This window comes from Camellia sinensis, chromosome 3 (assembly GCF_055761805.1).
Source record: "Camellia sinensis isolate YWXY chromosome 3, ASM5576180v1, whole genome shotgun sequence".
NCBI lineage: Eukaryota > Viridiplantae > Streptophyta > Magnoliopsida > Ericales > Theaceae > Camellia > Camellia sinensis.
Window position 1 is genome coordinate 54,133,965 of NC_138963.1, and position 14,665 is coordinate 54,148,629.

Sequence of the window (14,665 nt, forward strand, 5' to 3'; positions counted from 1 at the left end):
AATAAAAAAATCAGTGTTCTTAATTTTGTGGGTGTATTTTTGAAAAAAAAAAATTAGTGTTTTTTGTATTTTCATTAAATTAATTTTTAAGTTCTTAATTCATATTTATGCATGCTTCTTTGAATAATTTGGCACCATGTGTGTGTGAAATTTTTTAGATTAGACTTGGACTCAAACACTTTGGGTTTTTTTTTTTTTTTTCCTGTTTTACTTTTTCAATCATTTGTTTATTTTTTTGTGTATAAATTCAATTTTTAAAAATTTGGTTTGTTTGTTACTTAATTGTGTGTGTTTTTAAAAAATATTCAATGTTCTTAAAAAAAATTCAGTGCTCTAAGTGCCTTGGGTTTGTATTTTTGTATTTATCTTCTTATGTAATACAGTTAATTATACTTTCTATAAAATGAAATATTTCATTATCTTATTAAGTTATAAAAAAAAAAATTAAAAAAAAATGACTTTTATTTTCTTCTTTTTATCAAAATTTGTGTTTGTGGGTTTATTATGTTTTCAAAAAATTAATTTGTTTGTTTCCTTAATTTCATGTGTGCCTTTTTTTATAAAGATTTGTACATATTTTAATATATATATATTTTATTTATTAAATATCAAATATATTAATATCATTCGTGACATCAAATTTATTCTTCCTTTTTAAAAATAGAATAGATATAATATTACAATAATTGAACAAAGAGACCAAGAATCCATCAAGATTTTTTTTCATATTATCCACCAAAGCTAGTTTCAACTGCTTGATTTCACATATCTCATAAATCGGAGAGATCAAGAGAGTGACAAATATAGATTCGCATATATATATATATATATATGTGTGTGTGTGTGTGTGTGTATTATGTAGGGAGAGAGGAGGGAAAGGAAGAAATCAGATTTTGTTAACTTTGTTTTCTTAGATTTTGATTTATTATTTTTGTGAAATTTGAATTATTGTTTGGCTTTTGATCAAAACTCTAGGAAGCTGGGTTTTCTCTGTTTCCCTTCAATTACTCCAAGCTATGGGGAGGCATAAAAGCAACAACAACGGCCGATGGACAGTGGTCGCCGGCGGACAACAATGGCCGATGAATGGTGGTTACCGGTGAAAAATTGTGGATGGTGGTCGCCGTGGACAAACAACGATGGTGGTTGGGATTGTTCATCGACGCGTGTCTCGCTCTCTCTATCTCTTTTCGATTGCTCAACTGTCTCTCTACTCTTTCACGCTTTCAACAAAAATTTGGTTTTAATTTATTATTATTTTAATGAAGTGATCTCAGCCGCCCATCTCCCTTAGTCCAATCTGGGCCGTTCCCATAAACCTAGTTTTAAAGGTCTCACTTCACTTTGCTACCTACCGACATTCTCTCAGTCAAGTTCGTCCATCAATGTTTGCTTCTCAAATCCTCCTGCAGCACCTTTCTATTCCAAAATCCCTAAAACATCATTCAAATGCAAGCCAAAACTCCTTCTTCCTAACAACCTTCAAACCCTCCTCAAGGACCACCCTAAAGCTAAGGGCAATCCTTTCCGAAAACTCTTTGTTTAAGCATTGCTTCAGCAAATCTGAAGATGGGTATTTGTGCTGTGAGGGTCTTAGGGTTGAGGATGTGATGAACAATGTTGACAGAAGTCCTTTTTATCTCTACAGTAAGCCCCAAATCACTAGAAACTTCCAAGCTTATAGGGATGCTTTGGAGGGTTTGGATTCGATTATTGGATATGCGATTAAAGCCAACAACAATCTTAAGATTTTGGAGCACTTGAGGAAGTTGGGATGTGGGGCTGTGTTGGTTAGTGGCAATGAGCTTCGTTTGGCTCTTCATGCTGGGTTCGATCCCACTAGGTGTGTTAATTGACTCTACCTGTTTTCTTGTAATGTGAGTTTTTAGTTTCAATATAGCAGTTTCTTTGATCTATAGAATGTGTTTGGGTATTTCCCCAGTTCACACTTAATCAATGAAATTTGTTCTTAATACAAATTTGTCATAGAATAAAAATGGTTAAATTACATTTTATCCCCTTTATATTTGGTTACTTTATCATTTTAACCTTTGAAGTTTGCTTGTTTGTTTGTTTGTTTTTTTTCACTTTTGCCCTTTCAAGTTTTTTTCAATTTACTTCTAAACTTAATTTCTGTTAAAAATTAGACAAAAAATTGACACATTAACAATTATGTGACATAAAAATATTTTATTATATATAATTCACGTCTCTAATATAAACTTCCAATATAGTAATATATTTTTTTATGTTATGTGGTAGTTATTATGATATTTTCTATCTAATTTGAACAGAAATTAGTTTTAGGAGTGAACTAGGAAAAACTTGAAAGATAAAAGGGTCAAAGTGAGAAAAATAAACTTCAAAGGTAAGTTAGAAAGTGGTCAAACATAAATGGGGCAAAGTGTAATTTTCCCAATAAAAATACTGTACTACTGTTTTCTTCCTCCACCCAAGCCTAATTCTAAAACACCCACAGCCATCAAGCACCACCTAACTTCTTTGCCATCCCCTCCGGTTGCTTTTTTTTTTTTTTCTTCCCTCTCTCGTTTGCCTGTGGCCACCTTCTTCCGTCATAAACCATACACTCCCACTAACCCCCATTGTGAACCACCCACTTTTGAGATTGAGGCCTTGTTTGGGAAGACTAAATAAGTCTATACTTTTTATCTTTTTATCTTTTTTAGATCACATCAATCAACATCTCCTCTCTACTTTTCTACACATCTTTTTATAAAAAGTCAAAAAGTGCACTTATTTAAAACATCCCAAACAACCCCTGATTGTGGAGGTCTAAGATGGAAGGGGATGAGCTAGGAGTGGCAGCGACAATGGTAGACGGAGACTGGCAACAACAACAGCGAAGGAGGGGTGGGTGAGTGGCTGGGTGGATGGAAGAAAAATTAAGGTTTTGAAATCCGAGGATATTATTGAAATAAAGAGAATGTGTATTGAGATTTTTTGTGTGTACGAAGGTGTTCATTAAGTATGTGCACTAAGAGGAATTGATGGGTGGGAATTGAATTACCCAACATGTTTATCTTTTAGAATATACTCGTACTCTACTTGTTTCTTTGTAATGTATGATGTATAGAGCCTATAAGAGCATTTACAATCCTTCATTATTTCTTTCATCAAATTCAAATTTGATGAATAAAGAGCTAAAAGTGAGCTCCAATCATTTCATCAAATTTGTATAAAATTAAGGCAAGGGCGAAATTTTCATTAAATCATTCATCAGATTTTCAAGAGTCATATTTTTACACAAAATTTGATAAAATTTTAAAAATCGTGAGGATTGGAGACGATCTTTTTTCATAAAAAATGATTGAAACAAGTTTTTAGCCAATTTTTTCCCCTCAAATTTGATGATAACAAAGAGCAAGGATTGGAGATGCTCTAACAATGCTAAAACTAAGTTTTACTATCAAGGTTTTACCTTCTTTTCTTTCTTTCTTTCTTCTTTTCTTTTTCCTTATTCCTTTTTTCACTATGTTTTGGGTATCTAGGCGCGGAATGTTTATGATGGAAACTTCGATGTAGTTGTTTTATGAATGTGGTGTATGAGTGACCTTGCAATGTTTTGAAACGCAACCCTTGGAGCCTGAATGTCAAAGAGAAAATGTTGAGAATTGAGACTCAATATGTAAATTCGGGAATGGTTTATTAAGAAATTTTTCGGAAAATGGTAATTGCTTCTTGTTGTTTTCCTCCCACATGAAGTGTTTGGTATTAGTTGGACAATGTCAAGTTAGATTTCCATCAAGTCCTAACGAAATTATTTTTCATTTTAGTAAGCAATGTTGTGTGTAATACAATTACAAAATGTTGCCTAGTCAACAAACATCCTGCTACTGGTCTAAAAAACAAAAACAAAAAACAAAAAATCCTGCTAAAATATGTTAGTTTCACTTTGGGGGTGTTTGGGAAGCCAAAGATTGGCTTTTTTGGGCTAAAATTCACAAAAAAACAAAATAGTCTAAAATAGCCAATAAGATATCAAATTCATAATCATTTTACTTTTTCTCTCACAAACATTGCAATTTACATTCAACTACAAAAAAATCCACCCCTCTTCCCAAACACAAATATTTTAGCCTACTAAAATAGCCAACTTCCCAAATGAGGCCTTATGGTCTTGTGAAGGTTGTATTTATATTTTCCTTGTGCTTGATTGACCTTGCAAGCTGTTAAAATACGTGACTTTTCCTTCATCTTGAGTGTTCATCCAGCTAGGTTCTTGGTTTTCTCACGTCAGCCTTCTCTTTCAAGCAGTTTAGTTTCAAAATCATTGAAGTTAGGTCAAGTACCTGTATTTTTCCAAATAATGCAACATGTTCAATGCAGTTATACCTGATGTAGGATTGAAGCCATGATTGCATTGTCCTAACCTGACAAGCTATAAAACCAAGGCCACATTTTCTTTACAAAAATTGCCAGCACAGTACTTCATTTAACATGCTAAATAAAAGAAAAGGACAGCTTAGGTCATTTTTAAACCAAGCCATGATCGCATACTTCAATGAACTAATTTAGCCTTGCAATTTATGCTTATAAACATGACGTTTTGACTGTGATTGTGAGTGTAATTGTGATTGTGAATGTGATTGTCAATTCTCCTGTTATTTGACTGACCTATGCAAAATCAGGTGTATCTTTAATGGGAATGGAAAGTTGTTAGAGGAACTGGTGCTAGCTGCTCAAGAAGGTGTTTTTGTCAATGTTGATAGTGAATTTGATTTGGACAATATTGTATCAGCGGCAAGAATTGCTGGGAAGAAGGTTAATTTACTGCTTAGGATTAATCCAGATGTGGACCCTCAGGTAATGTGGCTACAAAGATGTAATTTGTAAGTGCTGGATTTGGTAGTAGTGTATTCATTAGAGTAAGCAATCGGGAGAAACTCAATTGATACTTGCCTAGTTAGTTTAAGACTTGGATGAATTTAAATACATAAGCTAGTCTTTTTGGAACAGAAGAAAATGTTGTTTGGTAAAAACACTATGACGTGCAATTATCAATCTCTCTAAAAACTGTTTGTGGTTAATGTTCCCTTAGGTCCATCCTTATGTTGCCACTGGTAATAAGAACTCCAAATTTGGCATTAGAAATGAGAAGCTGCAATGGTTTCTAGATGCTGTGAAGGCATATCCTAATGAACTGAAGCTTGTGGGGGCCCATTGCCATCTTGGTTCAACCATCACTAAGGTACCTTGCAAGCATAGTTTGTGTCCTAAAAGTTTAAACATTGTACATGTTATGGCCTTAATTGCATAAAAATGTATTATGTGCTTTATTCTTGGGTTATTTTTGTTGGTTAATCCAACTATGCTGATGTTATATGAATGTTGATTTACTTTCCATTGGCAGTGGTGGAAAATAATCTTCCCATTTTACATTTGGTATGGCTGAAACAAAGGCACTATATGCTTATAAAACAGATTCATATGTGAAGTAACAATGGAATAAGATGATTTTTAAGTAATATTTTTGTTATGATGCAAAGGAATTTATAGTGCTTGTGGGCCTCCGTCATATTTATGGTTTTTTTTTTTTTTTTTTTTTTTTTGATAACTCAGTATCCTACCGATTGCATTTTCTTGACATGCCTTATAATGCTGATTCTGGGGAATTTCTCATCTATATAATAGTTTATCCAATGTTCAAAGTTCAATTTAACTACTAACGTGGTGTCCATTCATTAATTTCCTTCTACTACTTGATTCACCTTTCATTTTTGCTTCTACTAATTTCTTTTTTGTATTCACTTTTTTTTCGTCATTTTCCTTGATTTCATTCATCTTTATATCTCAGTGATCCTCTCTCTCTCTCTCTCTCTCTCTCTCTCTCTCTCTGTATTTGTATATCTTTCTTTCTCTTTCTCATCCTTTCATTAACATTATTCTAATTTTGATCCCCATTGTACTCATGTTTATCTCCATCTTTATCATTGTCTAATGATGCATAAAATTATTTTCTGTTTTCTATAAATCTAATCGTCTCATTATTATTTTTAGGTTGACATTTTCCGGGATGCTGCAGTCCTTATGGTGAATTACATTGACCAAATTCGAGCCCAAGGATTCAAAATTGACTATTTAAACATTGGAGGCGGGCTGGGGATTGATTATTATCACACTGGTGCTGTCCTTCCTTCTCCCAGAGATCTGATTGACACTGTAAGGACCATTTTCTAGTCTAGGCATATAGTACCTATGCATTTCATGTGAGCTTGGAGGATGTTATTATCCATATGGTAAAGCGTGTTAAGAAGATATTTAACTAGAGCAAATAATCAGCAGTTCTCAGTGCACATCTATTTTCATTCTGTGCTCTTTTTGTTGTAGTCTTGTAGAGTTCTCCTTGACCTAACTAAATGCCAAGTGACTTCTATCCTCAAACCAATACTCTACTTAAGAGGTTAGAGCCACGTTCTAAACCTGGGCATAGATTGAAGATCCCCTGATTGAGCACATTGATAAATTATTTGAATGGCCAAACACCTTTCTAAGAATCAAATGATCAATTGTTACCATCATCATCACTATGCAAGCAGTTTCTCATTACCTACCTTCCTCTTCTTTTTGACCTATACCTTATCCCGACATCCAAAAAACAAATGGTTCTCATATATTCAGAAGGGAGACCATTAATTTTGGTATGCTGGTGATCTAATTCAGGGATAAAGTATTTGTTCACTGATTCTCCACAAAAAATGAGAAAGAATATCTCTTGCCTTTCCTTCTCTTCTCTTCTTTGCAAATGCACAAGGATGGCAAAGGGGGTGCTATCCTAAATTATTAACCTTGACATGTAGGCTGGTAAGAGCCTCCCAATTGGTGTGGATTGTGTTTTCCTAGAACTTATAGTATCTTCGGTTCACTTTCGTTATGTAGGGTTGGAGTGTACATACATGCATGAATACATGTCTCTGTTTAAGTCTGGAATTTCTGTGTTTCTCATGGTTACATTCAGCATTGAAAAGATGCTTGTACAAATAGCCTTACAGTCCATTATTAAAGAAACTCGGCAGAAATTTTGCTTCTGATTATGTAAAGCTCACTACAACAAGTTGGGTCTTGAATGACGAAATTTTTTTGTCTCGAAAGAGCTAATTTCGTCACTATAGATATTTGTGACGAAATATTTTCGTCACCAGCTTCGTCATTGAATGTTTGTCACTAAAAACCACTATGACGAAAAATAATTTCGTCACCAATGAAATTAGTTCAGTGACGAATTTTTTTGTCACCAATAAAATAAGATTTTGTCGCAAAAAATTGTCATTTTCGTCACCAAATAATTATTCAATATCATATTTATAATTTTAGTTGACGAATAAATTTGTCACAAATGTTGATCATTGATGAGAAAATAATTTCGTCACAGTAAGATGTAAAGGTGACGAAATTTTTCGTCTCCAAAAGTCATACATGGGTGACGAAATATATTTCGTCAATATATTTATATACGTGACGAAATATATTTCGTCACCAAATAACAAAATCAATGAAAACTTTCATATATGCACTGCAATAAATTTTGTCACAAAAAATGTTTATTAATGACGAATAATCAATTTGTCATAATAACAAGTACAATTCGTCACTAAACCTGTTCCATATTTTATATTTCAATTTCAATTATTATTTCACAAATATCCCTGCTCATATCCCAATAGCCTTTTAATTGTACTAAGAAATCACTAGCTATTATACATCACTCCACAAAAAAAATCAATAAACAATTTATATTATAAATCAAAATATATCCATCAAACAACTTTAATAATATAAACCATTAAGTATAACACAAAAACCACCAAAGCAAATCCCAAAATGAACTAACGTGGAATCCACAAAAAAAAAAAAAAAAAAAAAAAAATCAACACTCAATCTTGATTTGCAACTACAACTAAGTATCAGTTCAGGAAACAAAATTCAACAGTTGATCTTCATTTGTAAGTATACTTCCAAACGTCATCAAAAACCAATCTGCAAAGAAAATAAACAAAGAAAACATTAATATATTATCAATTACATCTAAACTCATATATAAATGCTTTTATTTTATAAACCAATTTAGTAGAAATGCATCTAACAAATCAGAACTTCAAAGAGTTGAGGTGATCCTTGATGATAAAGCAACACGGATAACATAAGATGCCAAAAGATTGCAAGAATACCATATATCACTATCACTAATGGCAGAATATATATATATATATATAATAGCTCCAAAATATAACGTAGCATTGAGGTACATTTGATTCACGACAATGGGTTTTTCATGCATGTTGGGTTCTAACCTTTGAAAACAACCACCAAATCTAATTCTCTCTCACAAGTTAAAAATCAACAATCAAACTTTTGCATGCCAATCATAATAAATCATAGTTAAAAAATAAAATATGCATATTTTTTTTAATGTGTAAAGTGGTCTTTCCTATAAAGCAAAAGCCTCTTAACAATTGATCCAACAAAAATCTCTATCTTCTCAGATCAGATTAGCAGCTTTTCTGCACTATGTGTCAACCATAAAATTCCCTTAGCTCTTATTTACATTGTTCGAAACAAGTGATCAATATATTGCACCAAAAGCAACAATTCAGTCAAGAATAATTACAAAATTTCTGCAAAAATAGATGTATCTTCACAAAATAAGTCAAAACACATATTTCATTTAGTTAAAAAAAAAAATAATAATAACCAAATGTTTCCTATAGTTGTTCACTCCCAGAAGAATCTATAAACAGTCTGTCAGCAAAGATAAATTCTTGTACCAAAAAAAATTATCTTGAGTAACATGATATTGGCAATTTTAAAATTATGAACCATAATTGTGAGTGTTATGGATTCTGTACAGGTGTCATATTCTTGTAATTTACAATTTTTTTTATTTCATATTTTTGTAATTACATTTATATGCAGTGTATAACATTATTGAAGCAGCAAATAGAATAATGATGCTAATCGAAATATCATTATTGGAGAGATTAATAGAAAAGAACATGGAGAGTGAAAGTTGTGACTATAATTAAGAAAGCCAGAGAACCAGTTTCTAGGAGATTGAAGTCAAGATCCATATGTATACCCATTATCCATGCAACCACCACACATAAGGGAACTTGAAAATTGAACAAGTTAATTTAGTATTTAATTTATATATAATTTCATCTTGGGTTTTATTTACTTAGTTATTTATTAATTTCAAGTCTCACCACAAACATTGAAATTTGAGTTGCTGAACCCATAGCCACCACCAGTTAGATATCCTGCATGACAGAGAAAAAATAAAATTAATAAAAAATTAAAAAATTTACTTGTCATATATTCAGAGAGGCAAAACTATAAAGATAACATATTAAAAATACATATGTATATTTGTGACATACCAACTTGTTTTTAAAAGCAAATATGACTGATCCAGCATGTTTTGCTGCATTCTCCACAATTGATAGCAATATTACACTGATAAAGCTAACATAAATTCCCCATGGATCTGAAGCAGCCTATTTTCATAAGAAATATTGATATCCATTAATTTAAAATGTTTATGAAACAGTTCTAAATAATATATATAAATAGGTCTGTAAGGAAGATTTAATAAGAAGTTTATATATATATATATCAAAACGAAGATGAACAATGGCCTTGATTGCAATGACATTCAAACTTGATTCCCCTGTTGTCATCATCCAAGAGCAAGTGAGATAAGATATCTACTAGATACCACTAAATACAAAAGGCTAAGAAGAACTACTGCTGATACAAAAAGCAGGAAGAACAATGCATGATATTATTGAAGAGCATACAACTACTAGCCATACATTGACACAAGGAGCTGCCAAATTTTCATAAAAACCATAATAGTGTATGTCTAGCACCACACACACTCAAAATCAAGAAATAAGAATATCACCCTCATTTTTCATTCCAACCATTAGTTCACCCTCTTCCCCTGCCGCTACCGCTGCATAAAGAAAGAAATGCTATTAAAAACACTAGTCCAAAAAAGGCAAAGATAACATTTTTAACTTAAAAATAAAATTAATTGATAATGACAGATGGAATTCTCACATGGAGAAGGATTTTTAGGGAAAAAACAGATAGTTTCCACTCCCGGAGCTGGACTAAAATTCCTGTCCCCCAAAGCAAATACATCGTCACCAATAATCCCAAGATCACCTCCTTCCATAGCACCTTCGGCAGATTCAAAAACTTCTACATCTGAATCTGATTGAGACCTAGTAACTATCAAGCAACATATAAAACTTTCAACACTGATTTCAAGTCCAAAAAAAAAAATTGATAATATATGTGAGTCAATACCATAAACGATATCCTTCTGTAACACCAATGTCCGTGCACCAGTAGAAATGTTTTGTTATTATTCGCAATTTGTTAATGGTAAATAGAGGCTTAATTCTTCATGGCTCAATGGTAAATAGAGGCTGCAAAAAATGAATGGAATGTTTTAGACAACAATCGACTCTGCATTGAATAATTAAAGAAATGGAAACAAGGAAAGAAATTTATTTGAGAGAGAGACCGTGTCCACACTAACTGGTTTCCCATCCTTTGCAAGCACCTCAACTACTGTTCCAGCTTGATCAGCCTGACACGGACAAACAAAAGGGAAATTTTATTTAATATCAAGGCACCTATATACCATTAATTAAAAAGTGAGTTTCTTAGCAAATTTTTGTGTGAAGTAACCAATCTGCAAATTTTTTGTGTGAAGTAGCAACAGACTGATTCTTTCTTTCACATTTTTTTGGCTAGAACAACAATCTAAAACAAGGTCGGCAATCTAGGATCAAAACAAACACAAATTCACCCAGTTGGTGTGTCTACTATTAAGAAATAATTGGAAATAAATAAATAAATAAAAATCCTATGCCAAATGGAAACATTAGAAGTTATTGAATGAAGAGTGCAATAACAAACTACAATAGAGATATGTGAAATATTTTGAGATGAGGAAAACCTGATTTAAACCGTTTAAAAGAACTTTCTTGAAAACTCCAAATAGTAGGACAACCAAGGTAGGAATTCCAACCCAAGAAAGCACTTTTCCTTTTAGATATCCAATATTATGTGATTTAGCTCTAACCTATGAAAATCAACATTTTGTAACTTACACAAATTGTTTAGAAAAAATAGAAAACTCCTCAAATATAAATAAAATTTGACAATACAAACCTAATCATGTGGATGAGTTTGAAAAGGTGCAAATCTAGTCATTCTTGAACCAAGCTCCAGTAGTTCAGCACATTCTCTAGCCTTAATAACAACATAATCACATCATTAATAAACCTGTGACAAGGGGACAATATTTTTTTTTTTTTTTTTTTTTTTTAAACATGATAGTTAGGGTGGGGAGGGTCATGGTCAAGAAGAGGGCAATCCCCTATTGTGTGTAGCCCATCAAAATTCAACCAAAAAGAAAAAGAAAGATAACTCCAGATCAGCAAATAACATTATATTTGTAAATTTTTTTGCATATTGGATTTTTAACTATAGAACTTCATGTGTGAACTAATCGATACAATCACAACAGTTATACAATGCAAGTAAAACTTATGGTATTGCTAATTGCAGAAATGAAGGGCTAAAAAATGAAAAGAAATAGGAAACCTCCGACAAAAACCCATCAAGTGATAGCCCTCCCGTATTCACAGACTGGGTGAACCGCACACACCTTAGAATCAAGTATCCAATGAGAAGAAAGGTGAAATCCCATTCATTTCAAGAAGATGCCAAGTGAAACAAATTTAACAAATATGTGTAGTATAGTATAGTATAGCTATCACCAAGAGATTACATTCATCCATCAGGGACTCCTAAAGACTTACATCCAAGACTTCTAAAAGTTGTTCAAATTTCTCACAAATCGAATCACAAAACATTTTGGAATAACTAGTTTGAATTCTCTAAACCAAAAATCAAAATTTATTCAGATCAAAACTCCAACTTAACCTCAATTAAATAATCAATAGTCATTCACAATCAAACAAGTTACAAATAATGGTTAAGCACGTTACCTTGAGACTAATAAACCCACAAAGGGCCTCGAATTCTGTTAGTGCCAAAGCCACTTCAGGCTTATAATTATCATCCTTGAAGACATCAGGCAGAGTCTTATGCAGAAACCCAGCAAATTCCTTATCAGGATGGGCCTATATCGACAATGCCTTTGAAACTGAAAGTACCTAACACATTCCAATTAATCAAAAATCTATTCAATCACTTTAATACACAGACCATGAAATTCATAATCAAAGCAAAAACATCAGAGTATTTTTACCTTGAACATAAAAGGAAGAGTAACGCCCCATTTCTGAATAACCTTATCGCAAAGAACACCAGGGACTTTGGCAATCCACGAGTTCAAACTCAAACCCACACAGTCTGAACCAATCGACACTATCATTGAAGCTTTGGAGGACGAAGGAGGGTTCAGACTCATGAGTGCCCATCCAGAACTCGGCGTAAGGCTTGGCTTCATCGACGTCGATCCCAGAATTCAGAGAGAACAACCTCGTAACACGCGATTGGCGGCCGAATCGACCTCAATCGTAGTCCTGCATTGAACATCTCAGTCTCTGCGCCCTCCTCCTTTGACTCATCGAACCATTAGCCTCCATCAACGTCATACAAGAAAAGCCCCTTCCATAGTGCTAGAAGAAACCCCTTCTGTAAACTGTGACTATACCATCGTCATCAACGGGATATTGAAACCCTAGAAATTTATGAATTTCTAGAGAAATGGCAGAGCTTCTCACACTAACTCATTGTAGCCAAACAATTTCTTCCACTTTAAAAATTACTTTTGTCTTTGGTTTAACAATTAAAAAAATTAAAAACTTGGTTGCCCTCTTCTCTCAGTATATGTTTTTTTTTAATACATATTTCTTTTTTGGGTGAATTGACGATAAAAATATATTTCTAATTAAATAGTTTTGAAATATTTAAAATTAATTTTTTTTAAAAATATTTAAAATTATTAGCGACAAAAATATTTTCCTCATTAATAATTTTATAATTGGTGACAAATTTTTTTCTCACTAAAAGTCTCAAAATTTTGGCGCCATCCAAAAAAAAAAAAATTAGAGGAAAAATCTTTGGTGATGAAATTTAATTTTTCCTCACCTAAAAATAAGTATTTATTGACGAAAATAAATTTCGTCACCTATTATTTTTACTTTTTATTATATGTGACAAAATTTTGTAATTCGTCACGGATTATTCTTATTTAGTGACAAAATATTTTATTCATTTCTTTGTCACCATAGGTTTAGAGAGTTAATTAACTTGTGTTTTGTTTTGAGAGAGAGAGAGAAATTGATAAGCAAAAATAAAAAGGGGAAAAAAGTTAGTTGTCTATTTTTTCCATTACCGCCCAATATGTCAAAATTTTTCCTCCAAAATTGGTGACAAAATAATTTCTTCACTAAAAAGTCTCAAAATATTAAAAATTATTAGTGACAAAAATATATTTCTCACCAAATGGTTTTAAAATATTTAAAATCAAGTTTCTCAAAAATATATATACAAAATTATTGGTGACGAAAATATATTCCTCGCTAATAATTTTATAATTGGTGACAAAAAAAATTTCTCACCAAAAGTCTCAAATTTTGACGCCAACCAAAAAAAAATTAGCGGGAAAACCTTCGGTGACAAAACTTAATTTTTCCTCACCTAAAAAGAAATATTTGTTGACGAAAACAAATTTCGTCACCTATTATTTTTATTTTTTATTATACGTGACAAAATTTAATAATTCGTCATAGATTATTCTTATTTAGTGACAAAATTTATTTTCTTCACTACTTTTCGTCATCATAGATTACTTTTGTTGTAGTGGCTTCAATCAAATTTTCTTCCTGGGTGTTTGTTTTAGGTACGGGAGCTAGTCTTGTCACGAGATCTCAATCTCATCATTGAACCTGGGAGATCAAAAATCGCAAATACTTGTTGCCTGGTTAATCGTGTCACTGGGGTCAAAACTAATGGAACAAAAAATTTTATTGTGATTGATGGTAGCATGGCAGAGCTTATCCGCCCGAGTCTTTATGATGCTTATCAAGTAAGTCATAATCTGCTACTCTTTTTAAATATGCTAACTTCAATCTAGGATTGTGATTCTCCTGCATCCATCTCTCTTCTCAAACAAAAAAAATGTTGCCTGCATAGTGGTCATGAACCTTAAGGCCCACTAATCAGAAGATTTTGTAGTCCTTTGACTCAAGCCAATGGCAAACAACTAAACACTTAGGTAGCGTTTGGTAATGTTGTCAGTTTTTTGTTTTATATATATGGAAAAAAAAGAAGAAAAAAAACACAAATGTTTGGTGCACACATGTTTTCAAAATTTATTAAAACAAAAACAAGAAAACATGTTTGGTGAGTTGCCGGAAAGGTTTTTTTTTTATTTTTTTTTATAAATTTGGCAGACTGTTGCTATTTCTTTGAAAATGAAAATAGTAAAGCCAAATGTATTTTTGTTTTCAATTTTCAGAATTTGTGAAAACAAAAATGTTGCCAAACAGGCCCTTAGTTTCCAAGTTTTCTATTTTGTCCTTGATTGTCGCTGTCTCCTTCCTTATTGAGTACTTGGAAAACATATGTAAGGAGCTATCAACTGGAAGAATGTTGG

The 14,665-nt window shown here is 32.3% G+C and overlaps 1 protein-coding gene across 1 annotated transcript; it reads left to right on the forward strand.

Annotated features, from left to right (window-relative positions):
* Positions 1-631: 631 nt before the first annotated feature.
* Positions 632-14,324, forward strand: LOC145822529 (diaminopimelate decarboxylase 1, chloroplastic-like). The gene is made up of 5 exons (XM_082919752.1): positions 632-1,843; positions 4,650-4,824; positions 5,060-5,209; positions 6,019-6,180; positions 13,910-14,324. The coding sequence occupies exons 1-5, from the start codon at positions 1,386-1,388 to the stop codon at positions 14,141-14,143; spliced, it is 1,179 nt and encodes a 392-aa protein (XP_082775878.1). The 5' UTR covers positions 632-1,385; the 3' UTR covers positions 14,144-14,324.
* Positions 14,325-14,665: the final 341 nt, after the last annotated feature.

Excerpts from the sequence above, each read along its gene's own strand:
- LOC145822529 (XM_082919752.1), top strand. The coding sequence starts at position 1,386 with ATGTTTGCTTCTCAAATCCTCCTGCAGCACCTTTCTATTCCAAAATCC. Across the intron at positions 4,825-5,059 it reads ATCCAGATGTGGACCCTCAG|GTCCATCCTTATGTTGCCAC; the intron begins GTAATGTGGCTA and ends ATGTTCCCTTAG. Across the intron at positions 6,181-13,909 it reads CCAGAGATCTGATTGACACT|GTACGGGAGCTAGTCTTGTC; the intron begins GTAAGGACCATT and ends TGTTTGTTTTAG.